This window comes from Pseudopipra pipra, chromosome 10 (genome assembly GCF_036250125.1).
Source record: "Pseudopipra pipra isolate bDixPip1 chromosome 10, bDixPip1.hap1, whole genome shotgun sequence".
Classification (NCBI taxonomy): Eukaryota; Metazoa; Chordata; class Aves; order Passeriformes; family Pipridae; genus Pseudopipra; species Pseudopipra pipra.
In genome coordinates, this window is record NC_087558.1 from 4,776,194 (window position 1) to 4,797,669 (window position 21,476).

The window sequence follows — 21,476 nt, forward strand, 5'->3', positions numbered from 1 at the left end:
CCTGGTGGATCCTCCAGCTGGAGACGTGGGTCCAGCTCTTACCTGAACTTCCTTGTGCCCACACCACCTTCAGCATCCTTCAGCTTCCCGATGGGTGACCTCCAGCTCACCTGCCCCGGCAGGACTCCAGTGAAACACCCAACCCTTGGCCCAGGGCAGGTTTCCTAGTCAGGATATTCCATAAGGACAGGCCATCCACAGGGCACTGCAGAGCTCCTGAGCAGCACGCAGGCAGCACCCTGCTGCCACTGGGCATCAGAATCTCCAGATTAATAGTCAGCTGTGAAGCCACTTCAACACTATCTCCCTGTTCCCCTTCCCTTTGTCCTCAAATGGGAACTCATGGGATGTTTAATTACTGAGATCAGGCTGAATATGGAGAGATTCCTCATCACTGAATCTGGGGATAAACAGTGTCCTTTGCAGAATAATTTCTTTTTTAACAACTCCCCCTCCCCCTTTCTCCAAATTAATTTCCATCCCAGCCACGAGCCTCCGTAGAAAATCTTGCCATAATCATTTTGAGCTAAATATTCTGACTAATCAATCAAAGCAGTGGAACCAATTTTGAAGCTGTCACTTTTAATTTTTCCAATAAAAGAAAAATCGAGCATTTCACTCACAGTGCTGTTGTGATTCAAGCTCTTCAAACCTTCGCTCCACCGCATCAGCGCTTTGGAGAAGTACTTGAAAATGTGAAGAACTGGCACAATTGCAGAGAAACTAAAATAAATTGATTTTTAGCAGTGAGAAGAAACCTGTTTCTTCGTGTACCTTTAGACCTGGCTCACAAAACCTTTTCTTTCTTTCTTCCCTGCTTTCCTCCTCTACACAAAAATAACTACAGCCTATTAGTGATTTCACACACACAAAGGGCTGGCACTCATTAAAAAGTCGACGTGTTATTGAGAGCTTGGTGCATAAATGCTAATGAAGGGCCAGAAAGTAGATGTGCCAGGTGCTGGGGTGGAGGAGAGGATTCCTCCTGCCTCCAGCACTGGATGCCTGTGGATATATCAGTGATGCAGGAGCTGACCTGTGGGATGAGGCAGGAACAGCCTAGGTGCAAAAGTGGCTGGAGAAATCCATCCTGGAAAGGACAGGTTGTTAAATGCACTGGCAAGGGCACTTTGTGCTCAGGGTATGCGTGGGCTGCGTTCCTGCTCAGTGAGGAGCCATCAAATTAGAGGCTTTGCAAGTTGTTCAGAGAGTGAGCGCTCTGGCTGTGGGAAAGTCAAGGGGAGTTTTGCCATCGCGTTCCTGCCTCCCTGCAGTCGGTGCCAGCCACAGCCATAAGCTGGTGTTCACTTCTGCCTTTATGGATGGATGGGGATGAAGTCGTGCCCTGTGAAAGCACTGTGTCCCTGTGTGTAGGAGAGGGAAGACAGCAAAAACAGCAACAGTGCCCTCAAGTTGGGCCCCTACTTGAATCCAAAATAGAGCACTGCACAAGCTACTAAAAATGAACTCTATCCCAAGCCAAACCAGGAGAATCATATAGAAGAGGGAAAGGAGCCTTCCTACAAAGTGATACCTGAACTCTCTAGATTCAGGACCACTTCCAGTTTCACGTTAATTTTACACCAAGATAAGCTCACACTGTGATCCCACAGCTCTCCTGCACTGCTCACACAGAAACCAAGCTGGCAAGACAGAGCCAGCAACACAACCAGCCTCTGTTGTGGCTGCCCTGTGTGAGCCCATTGCCCACCCTCGTGCCAGCCAGCACCCCTGCACCCAGCAGTGCCTGTCAGGTCCCACATCGCTCCCACTCGTCACTATCTCCACTTCAAGAGATGTGAGCAGGATGCAGGAGGCACAAAATCAGTGTGGAGATGTCAGAGTGGCAGCCCAAGCCAATGGTGTCACTCAGTCTGATGCCTCCTACTGACCCCCTGCCTGACCCTCTGGCTCTGTTGTCTTGGTTTATTGTGTTTATTGAGGGCACAGATTGGGTTTGGAAGTTCTGAAGATGCGGAGAGCCCTCTGGCATCTGAGGAAGGAGATGAAACCTAAGAAACGGAGAAGTTAATATGTTTTCAGTTCACAAGAGAGCTTGGAAATGCCACTGATGCTTTATTAATCTCTTCTGCCCCTGGAGGACAACAGGCAGCTGCTTCTTCCTCTGTCTCTGCTGAATTTCCTTCACTGGAAGTTACAAGAGACAGTGGCAAGTTAATTCTATTTTGGAGACAGAGCGTTTTTGTCTGTGCCTTTCATAATGCTCTTGGATTATTAAAACTCCTTTAAAACAGGATTTTTTAATCTATTTAAGAAGTCCAATTTTCTTTCTGTGCTGCTTCACCCCAGCAATTTCTCTCTCCCAGGAAAACCCAAAATACTCAAGTCTAGCCGTTTTTATTGCAATTCTAGGCCTTTTCCCATCACATCTCAGCTGCTGGGGCAGCACTGCCGAGGCACAGCAAGGGCAGAACTCAACCCAAAGCAGGATGAGGCCACAGCCCCCAAAACAGGCAGAAACAACACCAAAGCCAAACGTTCCAACTTGATGCTCAGTTGTATTTTCAGTCCATTAATACACATTCATTTACCAGATACAAATGGAGTGGAAAGGAAAGCGATCATTAGCAGGAACAAGGATACAAAACTCAATTCCAGCAGCCTTCACAGAAGGGATATTCAGTGTCACAGCGGCACTGTCAGAAGGGAGGGACGCACGGAGACCTGCGCTCACACCCCAAGTGGAAGCTCTCCTTGTGTGGATTAGTGTAGCTAGAGACATGATTTAAAAAAACCCTAAACAACAACATTCCAAAACTGACTTTGACACCTTTTGTCATTTCCCTAGTGTCAGGACTAGGGAAAGATGGAATTATTTACACGGAGGAGATTTTATGGAAAGACACTGGAAGGTTAAAAATAGAATAATCACAAATACTGGAAAACACAACAAGAAAGCAGGCAGGCAAAGGAAAATAGGAAAAAAAAGTGACACCCCAAGAGGATCATTGCATTCAGTGGTCGATGTGCAGTTGGTGGGGCTGTTCCACTTTGTTACACTTAGATTTACAGGCTGGCCTTGATTCACTGCCATGACGTTATGCTCCCGGTTTAAACTGGGATTCTGCAAAGCTCCTGGTTTCAGCAGGATCTCAGCAGTGCAAAGGAGACTGCTTGTTTGAAACCATCTGCAGTACAAGTGCCACAAACTATGACAGTGTGTTCACATCTCATGGGGCACCCAAGAGATGCCAACCTCTGCCCATATCCTGGTCTGGAGACCACTGGCTTTCTTCCCCTTGGCCACCACAGCATCCTACCATGAAAGGCTCTGCTGCTGGTGGAGAGGTGTCAGCTTAGACCAGCAGGAGAGGGAAATGGCATTATCCTACAGGACTATTCAGACTTACATATCAGTGTCTCCACAAATGCAGCTCTGTGCCCAGACAAACCCCCTGACTGTCCTTGCTACAAGTGCACAAGACTCATTACACTGAAATAACAACAGCAAACCACATCTGGCCTTGATTGTACAGGGATGTTCCCTTGGAAGGAATACAGATACTGTAAATTATTCATGACAGGGTCCCAGGTAGGCAACACCTGCACCAAGGTCCTCCCAGGGACAGCACCAGGACTGCAAAATCATGTCGTGAAACCTGATCAAAAGAAAGGAAAAGGGGAGCATTGGGGGTTTCATCCAGCAAAGTTCACACCAAGTCAGGAGACAAACTGAGACCAATAAACCAAAAACTGAGCCCAGCACCTTGCAACTGGAGCCAGTGCCATGGAGCACTGGAGTGGTTCTCCTACAAATTATTTTTTAGTACAGTTCTTGCATATGATGACATTTTATCCCTCATTTTTTAAACCATGCATTAACTTCACAGTGAAACATTTATCCAATCCAACATCTATACAAAAAACATGTATTTTAAAATATCAGACCATTAAAAAATAAGGAAAGGAGTGTGAGTTCTCAAAGTGGCACATGTTAAAGAATAAATTAAAGGGAAAAAAAGTGTTCTACTCGGGCTGAACTACAAAATAAAGTCTGAGCCTGGGAGAAGTTCTCATTTCCTACAGTTCTAAGAAATAAATGTCACAAGAAACAGCTGATGTTTCTGGGGTTGCTAGTGCTGGAATCCACAGCACTTGTTACAGCACTGGGTATCTGTGGGCAACCCTCTCTGGTTTGAAGGTGTTGAGCCCACGCTGGTATGACGGACTAAAGTAGTGATTGTTCAGGTGCAGAAATCAACTCTCTCAAGGTGTTCAACCTCACAGGCTTCTTAATATAAGAAACAAACCTGCAGCTGACAGGACCCGTGGAGCCAACTCTGGACAGCATAGCCCATGGTGTGAACGAGTGGGCCTCCACTGGGAATGGCTCCAGCCCCACTGTCTGTTTGGGGCGAGCAGTGCTGCATCCATGGGGGATTTGGTGGCCCCACGAGCCCCTAGGGATGTTGGGCTCTCTGCTCCATGCTGAGGCTGCTGTGCACACCCTGCTTGCATTTGAACGTTACTAAATTCCCGGTATCAGGAATTTAGCACCAACACAGGGAAGGGATGCTCAGCATGGCGCCTCTGTTCCTAAAAAGTGAAGCCTCCTCCCAGACAGAGAGCCAATGTCAGGCTGTCTGCTACCTCAGTAATGAAAGACCTTCTTAATTAACACCTTTCCATACAGAATCAGTCAATTAAATCTCCCTCCATGGCTCTGCTGTGTCACTGAGGACCAGCAGCCATCACATGGTGGGCTGAGTGTTGCAGAACCTGGGTGGTTTTTCCCAACAGCAGCCTAGAAGAGGGGGGAACTTAACACCCCTGGAGTTAGGAAGCCCCAGTAATTAGCTACCTACCACTTTAAAAGACAATGTAAGGATAATTTAACAATTACAAAAACCTTTGCTAATATGAGGACGGGTACAATAAGAGCACTTGGAAGATGACAGGAGTTTTACACTTCAAGGTTCAGTGTACGGGTGGCAGGGTTGAATGCTTCCTTCTCTACTCTGAACACAGATCTGTATGACTGACAGGGACTCTCTGACAGGCTGTAATTGTTTGAAGTCAGCAGCTTTGTTCAAACTAAAACACCTAAAAACATCAGGAGAGAAAAGCTCCGAACCTGATGTGAAATAAGAAGACACCTTTGATCTTTCTTGATCACAAATGGTCAGGGCACATATTGCTCTGGCTCTCCAGGGGGTGAACCCAGGTCAGTATTTTTAAGAGAAAAAAAATGAAGGGAATGTACTTCTGTGCTTACAGCATGCCAGGTAAAAGCATCAACCCCCCGGACTCCAGTTCATCACATAAAATGCTGCACATGCACTTCTAACAGGTGAACCAGACTACAGATGCACCAACAAAAAAGGAGTATAACAGGCAACTGCATCTACAAAACACAAGCATAAAACAGTGGAAACTGAAGGAAGGGGCTGAGACTGGGCTGCCCTGGAAGAACATCTGGGGTTGTTCCTTACTCGGGTGATGCAGCACGTACAGAATTAGCTGGTGCTTCTTTACAGGTCTGAATGCAGGAGGGAATCAGCTAAAATGTGATGCCAGATATGTTTTGGGGATAGGTAGGTGAGTGTTGGGATTCTTTTCCAGTTAAAAGCAGGTGAAACTGTTGGAAGAGCCAGAAAAGGAAAAAATAAACTTGCCTGTGAACTAAAACATGGCTTCACCTGGCCTTTTGTCTAAGGAGTGTTGGGCACAGGTATAATCCAGCTAGGGAAGGGATCCCTGCATGCAGGGGCAGCAGAGGAGTTCAGCCTCACAATCCATCAGATCCAAGTCTCCTCAGGCATTTCTCATGTTCTCTCAGTGTTTGACACAGCACTGCTGACTGCCAGGAACACCTCTAGTTGGAGCTGGACATGAAATCAGGAGACATGGCTCACTGCAGGATGGGGGATAGAGATAAGGGCCAGGATGGTGCCCACCACATGAGGTCCTAACCCAGGAACAGTAGTGTTTTTCCCAGGGATGCTGTATTGAACAGCTATTGTGCTGCACAGGGAGATGCAAAAGAGCTTTGGAAACCATTTTATGGAAATGGAAAACAGGACTGGGCATGAGGAGTTTTACCTCTGCTTGGGAAGACACATCCTGCATGACTGAGCTCAAGATTGTGGCTGGTCTAATAACAAAGCAGAGCAGAGACAAGGCTTTGCCAACTGCTCCCTTCCCCCTTGCATTCACCCCATCTACAAACCACGTCAGCTCAGTTTGAGCATGGTGTCAGCTTAATGGCCTTTCTCTTCTTTTAAATAGGGAGGAATAGGATGGAAATGAAAATCTACCATAAACTGCCAGAAAAATGCATGAACGGAGGGCCCTGAGTGCAGAGCTTGGTTTGTCCCATGCCAGCTTTTGAGTTTCTGTCCCATTACACACGGTGCCTTCTTTCCTGTGGCTCCAGAGACCTTAGGATTGAGCTGGAACCTTGATCCTCTCCTCAGGAAAGCCATCACACACAGTGGGACCAAACTGACGTGCTGTGTGTCTGCAAAGGCCAGCAAATTCCACTGATTTCCAGTGCCTCTGGCTGTGTTGAGACTGCCCTTTGCCAAGCCTGAGGGCTGCTGATTGCTCCAGCTGCAATAGGAAAAGGGTTTTTTTCTCCCAAAGGGAAGAAGAGACCGAAATTCTGATTCTGATACAAGATTGTTAGTCCGTTTCCACATAAGAAGGGAAACACCTACACTTGGAAAGCTGTAGGACAGCCCAAGGCAGCAGCAAGTGGCACTTCCCAACAGCACCAGGGCTGCACAACATGCTCTGACAGTGTGTGAAAGGGGTGAGATGGGGGGACTCCAGTGAGCCACGGTGCAGATACCCAAAAGCCTTAAAAAGCACACACAGCCCACGACTCCTGCGTATCCACAGCACGATCACAGTACGTTTGCAACCACAGGATACAGCTGGCAGTGGTAACAACATCGATTGGGATTGAGTTCCTGTCCTAGGAAGTGGCCTGTGTCCTTTAGATGCTCAGAATGTGCCTGAAGAAGTAACTCCTTCAGAGGTTAAACTTCTCATTTGCCATCGTCTCCAAGTCTTTCTGCTCCTCTCCTTTGCTAGTGTCGATTTGTTTCATGTTCCTCCACCAAAATCCCTAAGGAAGGCACGTTAGCTTGGTGGAGATGTTTTTCACAATAAAAAGCTTCCCGAAATCCCATATTGTTCATCAGCTCTCCTGAGAACAAGACTTTAAAAGGGAAAGCAGTCTGCATCTTCTTAAGTCCAAACCTCCATGGGTACCATGGACTCCTTTGTTCCAACAGAGGGAAGCAAGTACTCTTCCTCCAGAAAACGAAAGGGGAATTGTACTAAAAACCCACGAATCTTTTTTAATTCTTCTGCTGCTTTTGCAGGATCATCATTTGCTAATTTGGGCTTGCTGATGAAATCACGCAGTTGGGTTAAATTATTCACCTGGTCACTGGGAAGGCATCGAAACACCTGATCAAAACAGAAAGGAGGAAGGGCCTGTTAGTGCAGGGGAAATGCCGCAATGCAGAGTTCCTGAGAAACACCAAAACATCCAGTACAAATTCCCCAGAATAGGAGTGACTTAACAGCCCAAAGAACAGGGAGGGAAGAGGTGTGTGCCTATCCACGATACCACTAGAGCAAGCAGAGGGGAAGCTCCAAGACTTTTTCTGATCATTGCAAAAGCTCATTAAAAGACAGAAGTAAAATTTCCTCCTGCCCCAGTTACATTGTGGCTGACTACAAGTAATAATACTGATACAAACAGAAGGAGAAATCAGATCTCCTGCCTTCATGGGTGGCGTCTGAGGACACACAAACTCCAGTTTCTTGTTCACAGCTCTTGCATCCAACTTTACTCGTTCCCTCAAAGCATCTCTGAAGGTCCAACCCCAGGAGCTGGACCTGCTTGCCCTTGCCCTCCCTGTGCTGCTTTTCCCGTTGGCATCTGCTGCCTCCATGTGGGATGGAGAGAGGGGAGAGGCACCACGTTCCTCACCTTATCAAAGATGGTGGCATTGCGAGCTGCTGTGGAAATCCACACCTCCTTGAAGAATTTGTCACATACGGGATCCTGGTGTTCCGGATTGAGATCGGAGCCGCCAAGGACAACCCTGAGGAGATAAGGGGATGGATGCTCAGGGAGGCTGAAGCATTGGGCACTCCCCCTCTCTTGAGAATTGCCAGGAGATTAGAAGTTTCCTTGGGACCTGCCAAACCCTCCCAGCACCCTCCCACTCCCATCCCCTGTGACAGTCTGCCAACTGAAATGCTGCTCCATTTTCTCCTTTTTTTTTCTGCGCAGTAACTGTCCAGATGGGAAATAGGGTGGGGGGGAAAAAAAGGAAAAAGAAAAAGGTCTTAGAGAAAAAATGGCAGTGTTGTGGGCCAGATGGCTGCTCCCAGTGAAGAAACTTCCATTAGAAAGTGACATTGCCACCCAAGATTGAGAGAGCGTGAAAACGGGATGTGGAGGGGAAATACCACTTGTTTATGAGCTCTGCTAGAGAAATCCTGGAGAAAAAATGATCTGTGATGCCAAGCTGCCGAGCTGAGGACAGGAGCAGCGTGAGGAAGGCCAGTGAAAGAGCACCAAAACTGGGCTAACTCCAGGCCAGGCAGTGCTAAAATTGTTGGTTTGAAAGGCTGGGGGCACGTGTCACCCTGAGCAAGCCCTGCCTGCATCCCCACTCCCTGCAGTGCTGGGCCAGCCCCACGCGTCCCACCTGAAGCAGCGCAGCCGCAGGGACTGGGCAAACTTCCCGGCGCTGTATTCCTCCCCGTCCATCACGGAGGGGACGGTCTCCGTGTCCTGCACGATGATGGCCATCTCGCTGTCCCGCTTCCCCAGCATGCTGCGGTCGTTGATGTTGGCAGAGCCTGGGCAGGGGGAAAAGGGAGCACAGGCAATGCCCCACTGCTGCACGAGAGCTCCCATACACCCTCCATCACCACCCGCCACCCCCGGGCCCTCCACATCCCTCAGCTCCATGGGGACCATCCATCACTAGGGAAAATTCCAACCAGAGGGCTTCCTTCTGGAAACACAAACCCTGAGTGACGGGATTTGGTGGAGAGGGAAAAAAACACAAACCACTAATTTTTGCAGGATTCAACAGCTCCAGGCTGGGAAGAAGGTTAAATCACAGCCGTGCCCAGGTCAACATTTTCAAAAGTTTACTCTCTATATAACTTCCTAGATGCTTCTGCTGAAGGAGCCACAGCTTTAAATGTCTTAACTGCATTTGGTTTGGATGCCAAGTTACCTGAGACAGGATGGGCTCTGTGGGTAAATCACAGAATCCCAGAATGGTTTGTTGGAAGGTACCTTAAAGACCATCTCATTCCAACCATGGGCAGGGACACCTTCCACTACACCAGGTTGCTGTGGAAGGCTGTGCCTTTCAGGGGGGTTCTGCTCAATACTAGCTAAGCCTTTGTCCCCCAAAGAGGTTTCTCTGTCCCACACAGCCAGCAGAAGGCAGGGGGTGGGGGAAAGGATCTCCAGACAGAGCTGTAAGAGACCCTCGTGGCAGAAGTTAGCCATCAAGCCTTCCCAGGGACTGGATTAACTCCAGGGGAGCCAACACCTCCAGAGGAAAAACAAGCTAAGCCCCTCTCCTTCATTTCACCTCCTGCACAGTAGCCCCAAGAGCATCTAATTTCTGTGCACTCTCTTATGTGAAAAAGGGATGACACTGGCACCCTATCCCCTCACCACCCAGATGGATGTAAATGCTGTGTAAAAATCCATCCTCAGGCTTATAGGTACAGAAAATAGAAATTCAGAGCTGTCCTAGGCCCCCAGACCATCCCAGTTGGAACAACACTGCTCCTGTTTTAATATCAAACCACCTCTGAGCTGTTGTGCACACTGGAGATGGGATCTGGCCCCTGAGAGGGTGCCAGAGCAGCAAACCTCACCACAGGTCATCTGAGACCACAGGCTGGATCACTGCTTTGAAGTGGGGGAGTATTTTGACTCTTGCAAAATCTGGTATTAAATTATTTGTTGGCAAAGTTTTTGCTGCTGATATAACAGCTCAAAAAGGGCTTCTTTAAAGAAACAGGCTGAAATTCTGCTTTTCTGCTGCAGTGTGGAACTCTGAGCCTGAACTCTCTCATCTTTGCTTCATGTTTTCATAATAAATACGTTAAGAGAAATGGATGAAATAATAGCAATTACTCCTTATTGCATATTGCCCCATTCTTAGGAAATAGAGCTGATACATGACACATGTTGTCCAAACCTTCCAAATTTTACAGCACATTCTGTTCTTTCAGGAACAGATGACAAGTCTCACAAATCTTCCTGCTCGAGCAGAGTTTGATACAAGACAGATGGACAATATTCCCTGCACTGGGATTCTCTTCACGGTTACACACAGATTTAAAACCATTTTAGAAAAACAAATTAAATGACAGCCCTCCGAATCCCTTCCTCCCTCGTGATGAATTTATGAGGTTGGGGTTTGGGTTTGTTTTTTTTAACAGAAAAATATTTCTCAGCAAAGAAATGACAACATAGAAAAGCCCATGGAACCACAGCCTGCACTGTGCATGGGGATGGGAAGGGATTGATCCAGGTACAACCCAGTGGTCCAAATCCTTCCTGTAAGCTCCTGCTCACCGATTATAACCGTGTTGTCATCAGCAATGAGCAGTTTGCTGTGCACATAGATGAGCTCCGTGACTAGTTTTCCTTCCAGCTCTGCATATGTTCGAAGTCCACAGAATGATATGTAGTTTATCCACTTATCTCCAACTGAAAATTAAAAGACAACAAAAACGATGGGATGAGGGAGGCGGAAGAGAGAAGGAAAAGACCCTCTTTACATAAAGACCCACATAAATGACAGTTCGCTTTTCACTTAAAAAAAAATAAACAGATAATGGAAATAAGTTTCTTTAAAAATAGACTTCAAAAGCTGCCTGTGGGCTCTCAGTGCTGCTCTGATTTGCTGCCTGTTCAGAGACTTCCACTTCAGCGAGAATGACCCCAATCTCCCTGGCACAGCACACAAGGGTCTGAACATCTTAAAATAACTGGACTCTGTGACTGTTTTTCTGCAGATCCTGCAGAAAGGAGGCCGGAAGCAGGTGTTTTGTCCATGCACAGTATGGAAAATGTGTCCTACTTGTGTGCAGGTCAGATTTACACCAAGACCTAGAACGAATGAGGCATTATGCACGCTCCTAGAGTTTGTGATACGTGGGTTTTCATGGTACTCTGATTCCCAACAGAGCAAATTCCAGCAGGCATCCTCGTGGCAAGGAAGCAACTCAGCAACCTGCTTAGGCAGGTTTTTCCTCTAAGTGTTTCACAACTGCCAGAAGCAAACCCTGGGTGGGATTCACAGGGGATGCTGAGGGCTCATCGCTTCCAGAAGCGTGACCCCTCTCAGGACATTTTCCAAACAACACAATCCCGAGCAGCTGCAACTGTGCTGTGCTCCTCCCTGGGGTGCTCCCCTCCTCCAGACTGGGGCTGCATCCAGGCGTGAAGTCTGACAAGTGGCCATGGCTCACATGACCCAACAGACCTCACCATGGGATGACGGTTCGGAAGGAGGTGGCTCACAGCCCCACGAGTCCAGAGCATGTGCTGGATTATGTGTTACAGCAGTAACAAGACTAAACAACACAGAGGAGAGGAATAAAGCTCTTACCACCCTCTGCCTTCAGCTGAGCCAGGATTGAGTTTTCTCCTCGGCACATAGTCCTGGAAAGAAGGTAGGCAGCCATCAGCACCACTGCGACTCGAGGCAGCAGCATATGCTGGAGCAGAACCAGGCAAGGTAAATCACAAACACAGAGGCCTCTCAAATACCCCGTGCAAGCAGGAGAAACAGGGTGCTTCCAGAGCACATATTTTTTCCAAATAACTGTTGATACATCAAGGACTGCTCATTTCCTAATGGAGCTCGTACCAACCCAGCATAGAAACTGGGGAGCATTTTTGCAATGATGGTAAACATGTGACAAACAGAGCTGCTACCCTGCGTGCCACTGGATGTGTCTCTGTGTTCAGGATGTGAAATCAGGTTAAGAAAAAACATCAACACATGCAGAATGCCATGTCAGGGAGTTTGTGGGATTACGGTTGGGCTGGAAAAGCCACAGCTGGCATCTCACTGAGAAACAACCAACCCAAGGGCAATTTCTCAAGACTCATGGCTGTCCTTGCAGAAAAAAGCTTAGGCAGAAGGGTCTGGTTAGGGGGACATTTCCCCCTTCTGGTTAGGAGGACATGCTGCTTCCTTCCTGCCCCACTCATCCTTCTGGAGGTGCTGCAGGACACCTGCAGACCAGGGAGATTTCACTCTGGGGGGAGCAGCAGTCTCCATAGGCTGACTGTGTCCTGGCCATACCATAACACAGCAGCTTTCCAGTAAAAACATTTTGCCTTGGGCCATTTTGCCTTCCTCTACAGCCTGTTCCCAGCACAAGGGCTACCTGGCACTGCTGCTTTTCAGTCCTTGCCATGAGACCACCTGGGTTGCAAGTGCCCCCCCAAACATCCATCCCAGAGCAGGGGAATCACAGTGGGGAAGATGCCACTTCCTTCATGGGGCCAGTGGGCAGAGCCAGGCCAAGTATTGTCCAAAAAGACAGATTTGGAGACAAATCCTGGTCAGCAAGTCCTGGCTGGATCAGCTAAATGGAAAAAAATCTTAGAATCATAGAATGATTTGGTTTGGAAGGGACCTTAAAGGTCATCTTGTTCCAACTCCCCTGCCATAGGTTGCCCAAAGACCCATCCAACTTGGTCACGCTGATGGCAGGTGGGGTCTTGAGGACCCCCCACAGCAGGGGGAGGTGTCCAGGGAGGTCTCCAGCAGCCCTGCAGTACCTGTAGTTGAAGTGCATGATGGCCTGCAGTGCGTTCCCCCCGCCAGTCGAAATGTCTCCTTCAAACCCAGGCAGCAGCGGGATCACCACGTACACTCGGAAACGTTTGTTTTCCCTGAAACGATAGTTTGGGGGAGTAACAGCCTGGAAATAGCCTGGAAATGTTACAGCTTCATACAAGGTGAAATCCCCTTGGTTTCACTTCCCCTGTGCTGACTGACTTGGTTTCCACCCCAGGCTACCACACAAATTTTAACAGAGCAAAGCATAAAGTGGATTTCCAGTTTCAGGTCTTCATCACCCACCATCAGTACTTCCATGAGTGTTCCTTCAGGAGAAGAAGGAATACTTTACTCTCAGCAGACAACAAAAGAAGCTAAAGGAAAAGAACCACATTTTCATGGATGTTCAAGGGAAGGCTAAGTATTTTACAGATTGTGTCTGCCACTACAGAAGTTTGTTTTGAGAACCCCAATAGCCCAGTCCTGCTGATATTAGTGCAGGCTGGAGCACACGACTGCCTGACACGACACAGTGAAGGTCACAGAGCTATCACAGGCAGAAATCCAAAATCTAACCTGACATTCCACTGCCTCCTGGTTTTCAGAAGTCAGAAACATCACACACAAAAGGTGGAAAAAACTCAAGGCACAAGCGAAACGTTGATCATTCGTGGAAGGCAAGTATGTCACTGATAAATCAAATGCCACAAAAACTCAGTTCCAGAGTTCCCCTAAACTAATCCACACCCTAATTGGGATCCCTTTTGGAATAAAAGCTACAACCACAGCACTGCTTGGGGCTTTTCTCAAAGTCGACCCCTGGGTTTTCTCCAAAAAGCCAGATGCATCTGCTCTGCCAGCACTTCCCAGGTGCCCCTGGATGCTGTCAATTCCCTGTCCTGCACCCAGAAGGAGGAAGAGGAGGATGATGCTCCATGGAAAGGTGCTGCCACTAGATGGCAAACACAGTTTAAGCAGCACAAAATCGCTCCGGGAGCAGCAGTTTGAGGATAAGCCAGTCTGAAGTGTTTGTTAGAAGTATTCCTTCCCAGAGCAAGCCGTGCCTGTGAATTTAAGGGTGTGGCAAATGTGAAGCACTGGGGTCCTATCTGAGCTGTGAGGGAGAGAGTGAGGACCTGAGTGTCTTTAATTTCAAGCAACGCTTCCTCCTATCTGTGCTGTGCACTGCAGACTGGCTTTAGTTTGCCAGCAGAGCTCAGAAACAGTGAGGACTTACCCATATACAAGAGACTGTGAAACCAAGTCTGTTTATATCATGAAAGAGATCTACCAACAAAAGCATTCCCCAAAGAGCAACTTGTTTGTCTAAGGCCAGTGTTTATGAAACTGGTTAGAGAGCCACCCATGAAAAAAAGAGGAAACCAAGAAAAGAACATTATTAATAACATCAGTAAAAAATATTTAGTCTAGAAGAGTGAGAAGTATACAGGCTTCACTAGAGACTTTAATTTACAGTTAAACATCTGTGTGTCACCTCCACTGTTTTCCTGGGGCAGTTTGGAACATGAGCATTATGATACAAACCACTTAGGTCTGAATTTACTTCTAATCTTAGGCAATGCCAAGCACTCTGGAGTGTGAAGAATTTGAACCTTATATTCAGTGAGGAATCACCAACATTAAGCTGGCATAAAATTGGAGTACTGGCATAAAATTGGAGTAATACAGAAGTGAGCACCACATCTGGAAATGGGTCACTGAAGAATCTGTGTTAGACTTTTTAGTATCCGGACAGAATGACACCCATTACATAAACTTTATATAACAGGAAAATCTTAACAGATTAGTTGGAGAATTTGCTGCTACCTCAGCAGCATTGCTAATAGCAGGCAACTGATGCAAGGGACCCGTGGTAATCAGTCCCCAAAGGCAGGAAAGGCAATCCAGAGTGGCTTCCCGGGGGAATGCTGATCAGCACAGAGATCATCGAATCCTAGAATGGTTTGGGTGGAAGGGACCTTAAAGCTCATCTAGTCTCAACTCCCCTGCCATGGGCAGGGACACATTCTCTGGGCAACCTGTGCCAGTGCCTCACCACTCTCACAGTATAGAATTTCTTCCCAATATCCAATCTAACCTTGCCCTTTTTCACTTAAAGCCATTCCCCCTTGTCCTATCACACATGCCCTTGTCCAAAGCCCCTCTCCAGCTCTCCTGTAGCTCCTTTAGGCACTGGAAGGTGCTCTAAGATGCCATGTCCAGCTGCCTGAGAGCCTTGAGGTTGCAATGCAAACACCAGCAACACCATTTTCAGCAGCACTGGCACCACTCCTCATTTACCCTGGGTGAGAAAATCCATCCCATATTTTCATCTTTAGCTAATTTCAATTAATTCGGGCTGTGAATTGCAGCTCACACGGATCACAGGAAACTCTACCCTGTTAATGGCACAGCAGATAACACCCGGGCCCTCCCAGTTAGAATAGTGCTCCTCTTTCCATAGTGCCTCCAAACAAAGCCTGGCTCCTAGGAGCTCCAGAGACCTTGCAGATACCTCCCACACCCCAGTGGCTGACTCTATCAGGTTGGGGGCCTTTACCCAAGTAAGGAATTTCCACGCTCAAGTGCCAAAAAAAGCAAAATTTCTGTGACCCTGGAGAGAGCACATCTAGGAAAGCAGCCCCTTCAAAGCTCTGGACAACTACAATATGGAAAAAATAATTAGTGCAAGAAATATCTTCCTTTGTGCATGGTGAAAAAGCATATGAGAGATGAAGAAATTTAGGAAGTTTTCTGTATATCAGCCCAGCAAGATCAGGATACAGTTTTAGACCACGAAATATATGTCTCTAAAAGAGAGACTCCAGGGGAGCAACCTTAAGCAGGGCTGCCTAGGATCAAAGTGAAGACAAGTTACTACTTGTGGCATTAATGTTATTGTGGGTTTAGATGTGCTGAAGCAAAAAGAGTGCCTAAAACGTGGTTGGATTTGATCCATCCAGGAACAAACGATGGTCCCCTTGCAATGGCTGGAGGTTGTGAACACCCTCTAGCATGTACTAGAAAGAGTTATTCAAACAATAGCTGAACCCTGCAGTTAAATCCTCAAAATGTCTTTGCTTCCCCCATTTGAAGCCAATCCTCTCTATAGATGATTTAAATAAACCACAAATCCCAGTTCACCGTTCCCACCCATTCACTTGCCTGACCACCCAGTTGAAGGCAGGTTGGCTATGGAGCAAAGGTGTCACTGAACCAGAGCTTAAAGGACTTGACTTTAAACAAGTTCCATAGTTAAAAATACATTTGCATGAGGCTAAGTCCAGAAAACCACTTTCTGGCTGCAAAGAAACCACTAAGGAGTCTCACTGCTGTGAACGCAAGCAGATGTTCGACTGCATCAGTTCTGCATTGGCACAGCTATTGTACAGCTGTGTCCATTAAGGTGTTATTTTGCACCACACCGTGGAAATGCATCTGGAAGACTTCCACTGCCTTGTTAAGAACAGGTTACCTGTGAGCTTTAAGAATCCTCTGAGCAATTGCATCGCCGATCTTGTTCCAGACAACTTTGTCATCAGCACAGCTAATAAAAAACTGGTTCTGCAGGAAAAGCAAGCAAAGCTACTGTCAGATGCTGCCAGCAACCAACCAAAAATACTTGCATGCTTTGTTTCAGACCAAGAGCAACTAAAGATAGCTGGGTTTGTGTGCCATTGGAGTGGAGGCTTTTTTTAATTATGATTAAATGATATGTGTGTCTGTGCTTGTTTAAGGAATGAATTGGTCCTTATTAATCACACTCCTTAGAAAGTTCATGTAAAGAGCAACCTAAAAAGAGGCTAAAAAAAAAAATAAAAGAAGAGAATAAGCATCTCCATTCAGCCAGCACTGAGTGTCACTCTGACACAAGAGATTCCTGCAGCTGAAGGCTGAATGGATGAAGAACAGCCCTGTGAGTGGGAGGTTTGGGCATGCACAGGGGACACTGCAAAGCCACAGAGGGGACAGGAAGACTATTGCACAGGCCATGAAAGCTGCTGGCAATTTTGCAAATAGCCTTATAAAGGAGAGGTCTATTTTTCCACCTCATGGTCAGAAGGCTGTCAGGGTAAAACCCATCAGTTTGGCCTGAAGACCACTGAAGTTGATGGAGCTCTCTGAATTCATAAAAAATTAAGACCAAACCTCAAGAAGTAGAATGACCCTCCTGATGGAGGCAAGCCATGCCCAGAGGATCAGGACCCTCCTGCTTTCCCCCACTGCCACTCACTTCTATGTAGATGTAGTGCTTGCTGTTCTCTATCACGCTGATGTAGGCCTTGTGGATGGACTCCTCGTGGTATTTGATGCCAGCTGACCAGTCAGCAGCAGAGCGGATCACCTGGAGAGCAAGAGAATAACACCTTCAGCTCAGCCCACCCAGAACACACCACAGCACGGCAGCTGAATTCCTCGAGAGGCAATGCTCTGCCCTGGCAGTGCTCACCCGTCAGGATTTCCCTAAGTAAGGTAATACATGCAACATTCGTGCTGCATTTGTAATCAGGAGAAAGAACATTCAAAAATGGTATTAATGCTTAATGTTCTGATTAAAGACATCAGTGGCCTGTTCTGTTGCTGTGTTCCTGCCCTCTCCCACCTGAGCACGTCCAGATGCAACAGAAGTAGCACAATGGAATTTTGTTCTTGTTTAAGGGTTTATGATAAACTGCTTTTAAAACAACCTGAATTTCCAAGCTTTAGGTGTGCACATCCCATCAGTGACCTCCTGCCCAGCACTTCAAAGCTGGTCTTCAGCTGGGTCAGTGTGTTTTTCCCACAAACAGCCTGCACACAATCATACAGTCAGTCTGGTAACACAGGCCGTGTATTTTTGTTTTCAGCACTCCTGATCATTTGTTTCTTCTGCCAAATTCTTGCACAAGCCATCCCATTTGTGATTACATGACTTTTAAAATTTACAGTTCAGCTGCCCACGTTCATTTATTAGTTTTTACTGGAAATCCACTTTTAAAGTAGATCTTGCAAGATGCCCTGGGCATGTTCAGCCCCTCCCTCCTGCAGTTTTTGTGCAAGAGAGCCAAACCAATATGAGAAACAACCTTTGTTCGTGCTCTATGCCAGGCTGAGCAAGCCCCACAGTGACCAGCATCCTATTCTCCCCAGCCAGATATGCTGTGGCACCTCCTCCTCCTGAACTTTGAGTCAAGAGGAAGCCACACTATGCCCCAAGTGACGTCTTCCTAGATGGAAATGTAGTTTTTAATTAAGTGTTGGCAGAGTACGTGCTTGGGGGAAACAATTACTCATGATTAGCCTCTGTCTTTAAACATTGTCAAGACAAAACCATAGAAACAATAGCCTTAAAAATATCTCATTACAGCCATTATACCAGCACTCGGGGCCAGTCCCAGACAGGACAAGATCCAAGTGCTGAGGATCTGTGAAATGTGTGTGTTGGAACACACAAAATCCTGATCTCTTGGGATCAACCACATGTGGGGATCAACCACTTCTTTCCTTGGAAATCCCTCCCATGGATTTCTTCTAATTCTCCATGTCCAGCTTCTGCCTTGCTCCACGTTACTCCCCCTGTTCCCCCAACATCCCTGATACCCTGTCCCTGAGCTCTGCTGGCCATGGCATGGCTGACGACTCTCAAGGGCTAATTAATTACCAGTAAGAAGCAGCAGGTAAGGATTTGGCCCTTTGGCCCAGGTGCTGCTTTCCTGAACCAAATCAATCCTCTTGTCTCCAGAGCACCTCTGGAAGTGGCACTGATGGGCACTGCTGTTAAGGAGCACACAACTCCTGAGCTAATTCCTTCATCTGGACAGAAGGAGTTTTCTCCCAGAGGTCACTGAAAAACAGACCCTGCAACTCTCCTATTTGGCTGCTCTCTTGGCCAACAGGAGAGAGCACTCCTTTCCAGCACCATGGCTTCCCAGCACATCATCCACCTGCCCTTCCCTGCCTTCCTCTTCACTCCTCCACACCCAGGCTGCCTGCTGTTACAGAGCCATCATCCCTCTGCCTCATCCCAAAACAATGTCATGGCTCATTCCAAAAAGCTGGCACAGCATCACTCAAAAAGCTTATGTCAGGTGCAACCTCAAATCCATGCGTGGAGGGAAGAAGAGGTGTCAGAAGGTGCTGGCTGGGACAGCAGAATGGGTGTAAAGTGTTCCACCTTGGACTTCAAAGCTATTTTTCATAATTTTAAAAGGTCTGCAGCCACAGGGGCAGGTGAGGAGGTGGCAGGACAAGGCCACCAACGGCAGCATTGCATGGGTGCAGCATGCATCCTAAGGAACCAAAGCTGTGGCACTCACAGACACATACACACACCTGGAAAGTTTCTTAAACAGGTCTTCCCATATCACTGATGTTCCATCTCACACTTCTGGGCACCTCCCCTTCTCTGTCAAGGTATTTAAAGTGAGCTGGTTCAAACCCAACCTATCTCCTAGGGAGAAAAGGCCTCACACTGCCCAGCAGAGCACCTCCCATCCAGAGCTGGAGTCTTCATGCTCCTGCCTCTCCCGTCCCCTCCCTTAAGCCTCTCAATAGCTTGTCATCCCTTTAACTTCTCTAACCGATACAGGGATAATAAATGTGATGTTTGCTGAGGGCTAATGCATAAACCCCAAACAATCTGAGCTCTCACACAGACTTCAAAGAGGTAAGGGCGTTAGCTGCTGCCAGAGCATTAAATTTTCATTGCATTTCCATCAGGAACGGGATGTTGCCTCACCACGTCACATCTTTTGCAACGCTGGCTTTGGCAGATAACTGCAAATTCTGGAGTGGAAATAGATGGAAAAAAACCTGGCACTGCCTCTGGCAAATGGCTATTTGACTCCTGCAAGAATCAATGTACTCTTGCAAAAAGCACGTTGCTGTTGCTAGCAAAGCCCAGAAGTTCAAATGAAAAAAGATGAGAGACCATTCCTGACTCCTTTTCTTCCTTCCCAGACTGCACCTCCACAGCCTTTCCCATGCACACTGCATTCATCCTCCCTGCCCAGGGGAAAGCCTTGTCAGTGCTGCTCCTGCTATCCCCACCCTCCAAATAGCCTGCTCCTCTCCTCTGACAAAGGAGAGCAAAACCAGATGGTACAACGAGGTTGGAATCTGTTGCTGACAGGTCAGTGGTTCAGGCTTGCAGCAACATTGCAATCCCCATGGATCTTTTGTGTTCTCCCTTCCTCTGATCTGCCCACAATTGAAGACAGATTTGCAAACAAGGCTCAGAAACAAGAAACCCAGCAGCCAGGCTTTCCTCAATCACCCCACAGCCAAGGACAGTCCTGGGATGATGGATTTTACCTTAGGGCAGTAACTTCTGCCTATAAAGTCCCTATACAGCATCAAAATGAGGATAATATGAGTTTGGTTGTTGGCCAGTCACAGGATGCAATATCAAGAATAGGAACAATATTGCTCTAGTTTTTCTGGATTAAAAAGCTGGTGAAAGATTTTAGGATATCTGCTTATTTCTGCACTGGCCTGTACCAGTGAAAGGAGATGTGAGCACCTACAACCCTCAGCTGTGAAACTAATAAAGGACAGGCAAGAGGTTGATATTCCCATGACTGGAGGAAAGAAGACATACAAGGGTGCCCTGATGCACGCCCTGGAAGCTCCAGAAGAAGGCAACCAGGAAGGGGAGTTCAGACCCAGGCTGCAGGTGTCCTGTCTCCCCACCTACTGAATCAGCCAAATCTGAAACCTCCATCTGGAGGTGAGCCTGAGCCATGCATGGACCCACAGTGTGACTTCAGGGATGTTCAGGGCACTTGTGTCATCTGGGGACTGATGGAAACCAGGCCAGTGTGGGCATTAGGGAGCAGACAGTCAGAATTTCAAAATCTCTGCCTCTGATCTCAAGGAGGTCACCCAGAAATCATAACCCAGCTGCAAGCAGCCTGGGGACCTGCAGCCAGGCAGGGCAGATAAGCACCCCTCACTGCTTCCATGGGGCTTGGTGCTCCAAGTGCTCTTCCCCACCAGTTTTCCCTCATACCAGGAAGGCTGGTATATAGCAGAACAACATGTTTCCACCCTAATATCATCTAGTTTTATTTATCTGGCTACATGCAGGGCTGGGCTACTCTGACGGATCTCTAAAAGCTGCAATTTGACATAAATTAGCAATGAGCAAGGTAGTTTCAAATGAATAATTTACAAGACAAACCTGCTCCTTTTTTGCTGTTTATGGCATCACTGAGAACAGCCCCTCATTTCCTGGATGTATCAGTTATTTGCAATGCCCCAGAAATGTGGTGGCCAGGCTAGTTTTCCAACAGCTCCCCCATCACTCAGCACCAGTGTCTGGAGCATTCCACAGTCACCATTTGAGCTCCATCCTCCTCTCCCATGGGCTCATGCTCTGAGCCAGCAGCTCTGCAGTATGGACTGAAGGGAAGTTGAATCTATGTTGTTCTCAGTTTAATTTCTCCTTTGGGAACTGCTTCCAGTTCTGTAATCAGTAGAGCTTAACTTTTTGCTACAGCAAATCCCATGATTTAAAAGTTTCAGCTTATCTTGTGGTTAGAATGTGCTCAGGGGACACAAGCCCCATCGCTTCCATGAGAACAAGACTTCCCAAGAAGCTGGTGTCACAAACACAGCCAGGGAGGCATTTACAGCCACAAGGAAGCACGCTGATTCCTGAAGGAGGCTATT

At 47.4% G+C, this 21,476-nt stretch overlaps 1 protein-coding gene across 2 annotated transcripts in view; it reads right to left on the reverse strand.

The window, feature by feature from the left end:
• Positions 1 to 2,499: 2,499 nt before the first annotated feature.
• Positions 2,500 to 21,476, reverse strand: part of PLD1 (phospholipase D1) — a 62,466-nt gene continuing 43,489 nt past the window's right edge. For both annotated transcript variants that reach the window (XM_064665851.1, XM_064665850.1), the window contains 8 exons: positions 17,059 to 17,169; positions 16,300 to 16,388; positions 12,824 to 12,937; positions 11,640 to 11,692; positions 10,601 to 10,735; positions 8,697 to 8,850; positions 7,970 to 8,084; positions 2,500 to 7,440 (listed from right to left, as the gene is read on the reverse strand). In XM_064665851.1, coding sequence (XP_064521921.1) covers positions 7,216 to 7,440; positions 7,970 to 8,084; positions 8,697 to 8,850; positions 10,601 to 10,735; positions 11,640 to 11,692; positions 12,824 to 12,937; positions 16,300 to 16,388; positions 17,059 to 17,169 — 996 coding nt within the window. In that variant the 3' untranslated portion in view covers positions 2,500 to 7,215. The remainder of the gene's footprint in view (positions 7,441 to 7,969; positions 8,085 to 8,696; positions 8,851 to 10,600; positions 10,736 to 11,639; positions 11,693 to 12,823; positions 12,938 to 16,299; positions 16,389 to 17,058; positions 17,170 to 21,476) is intronic.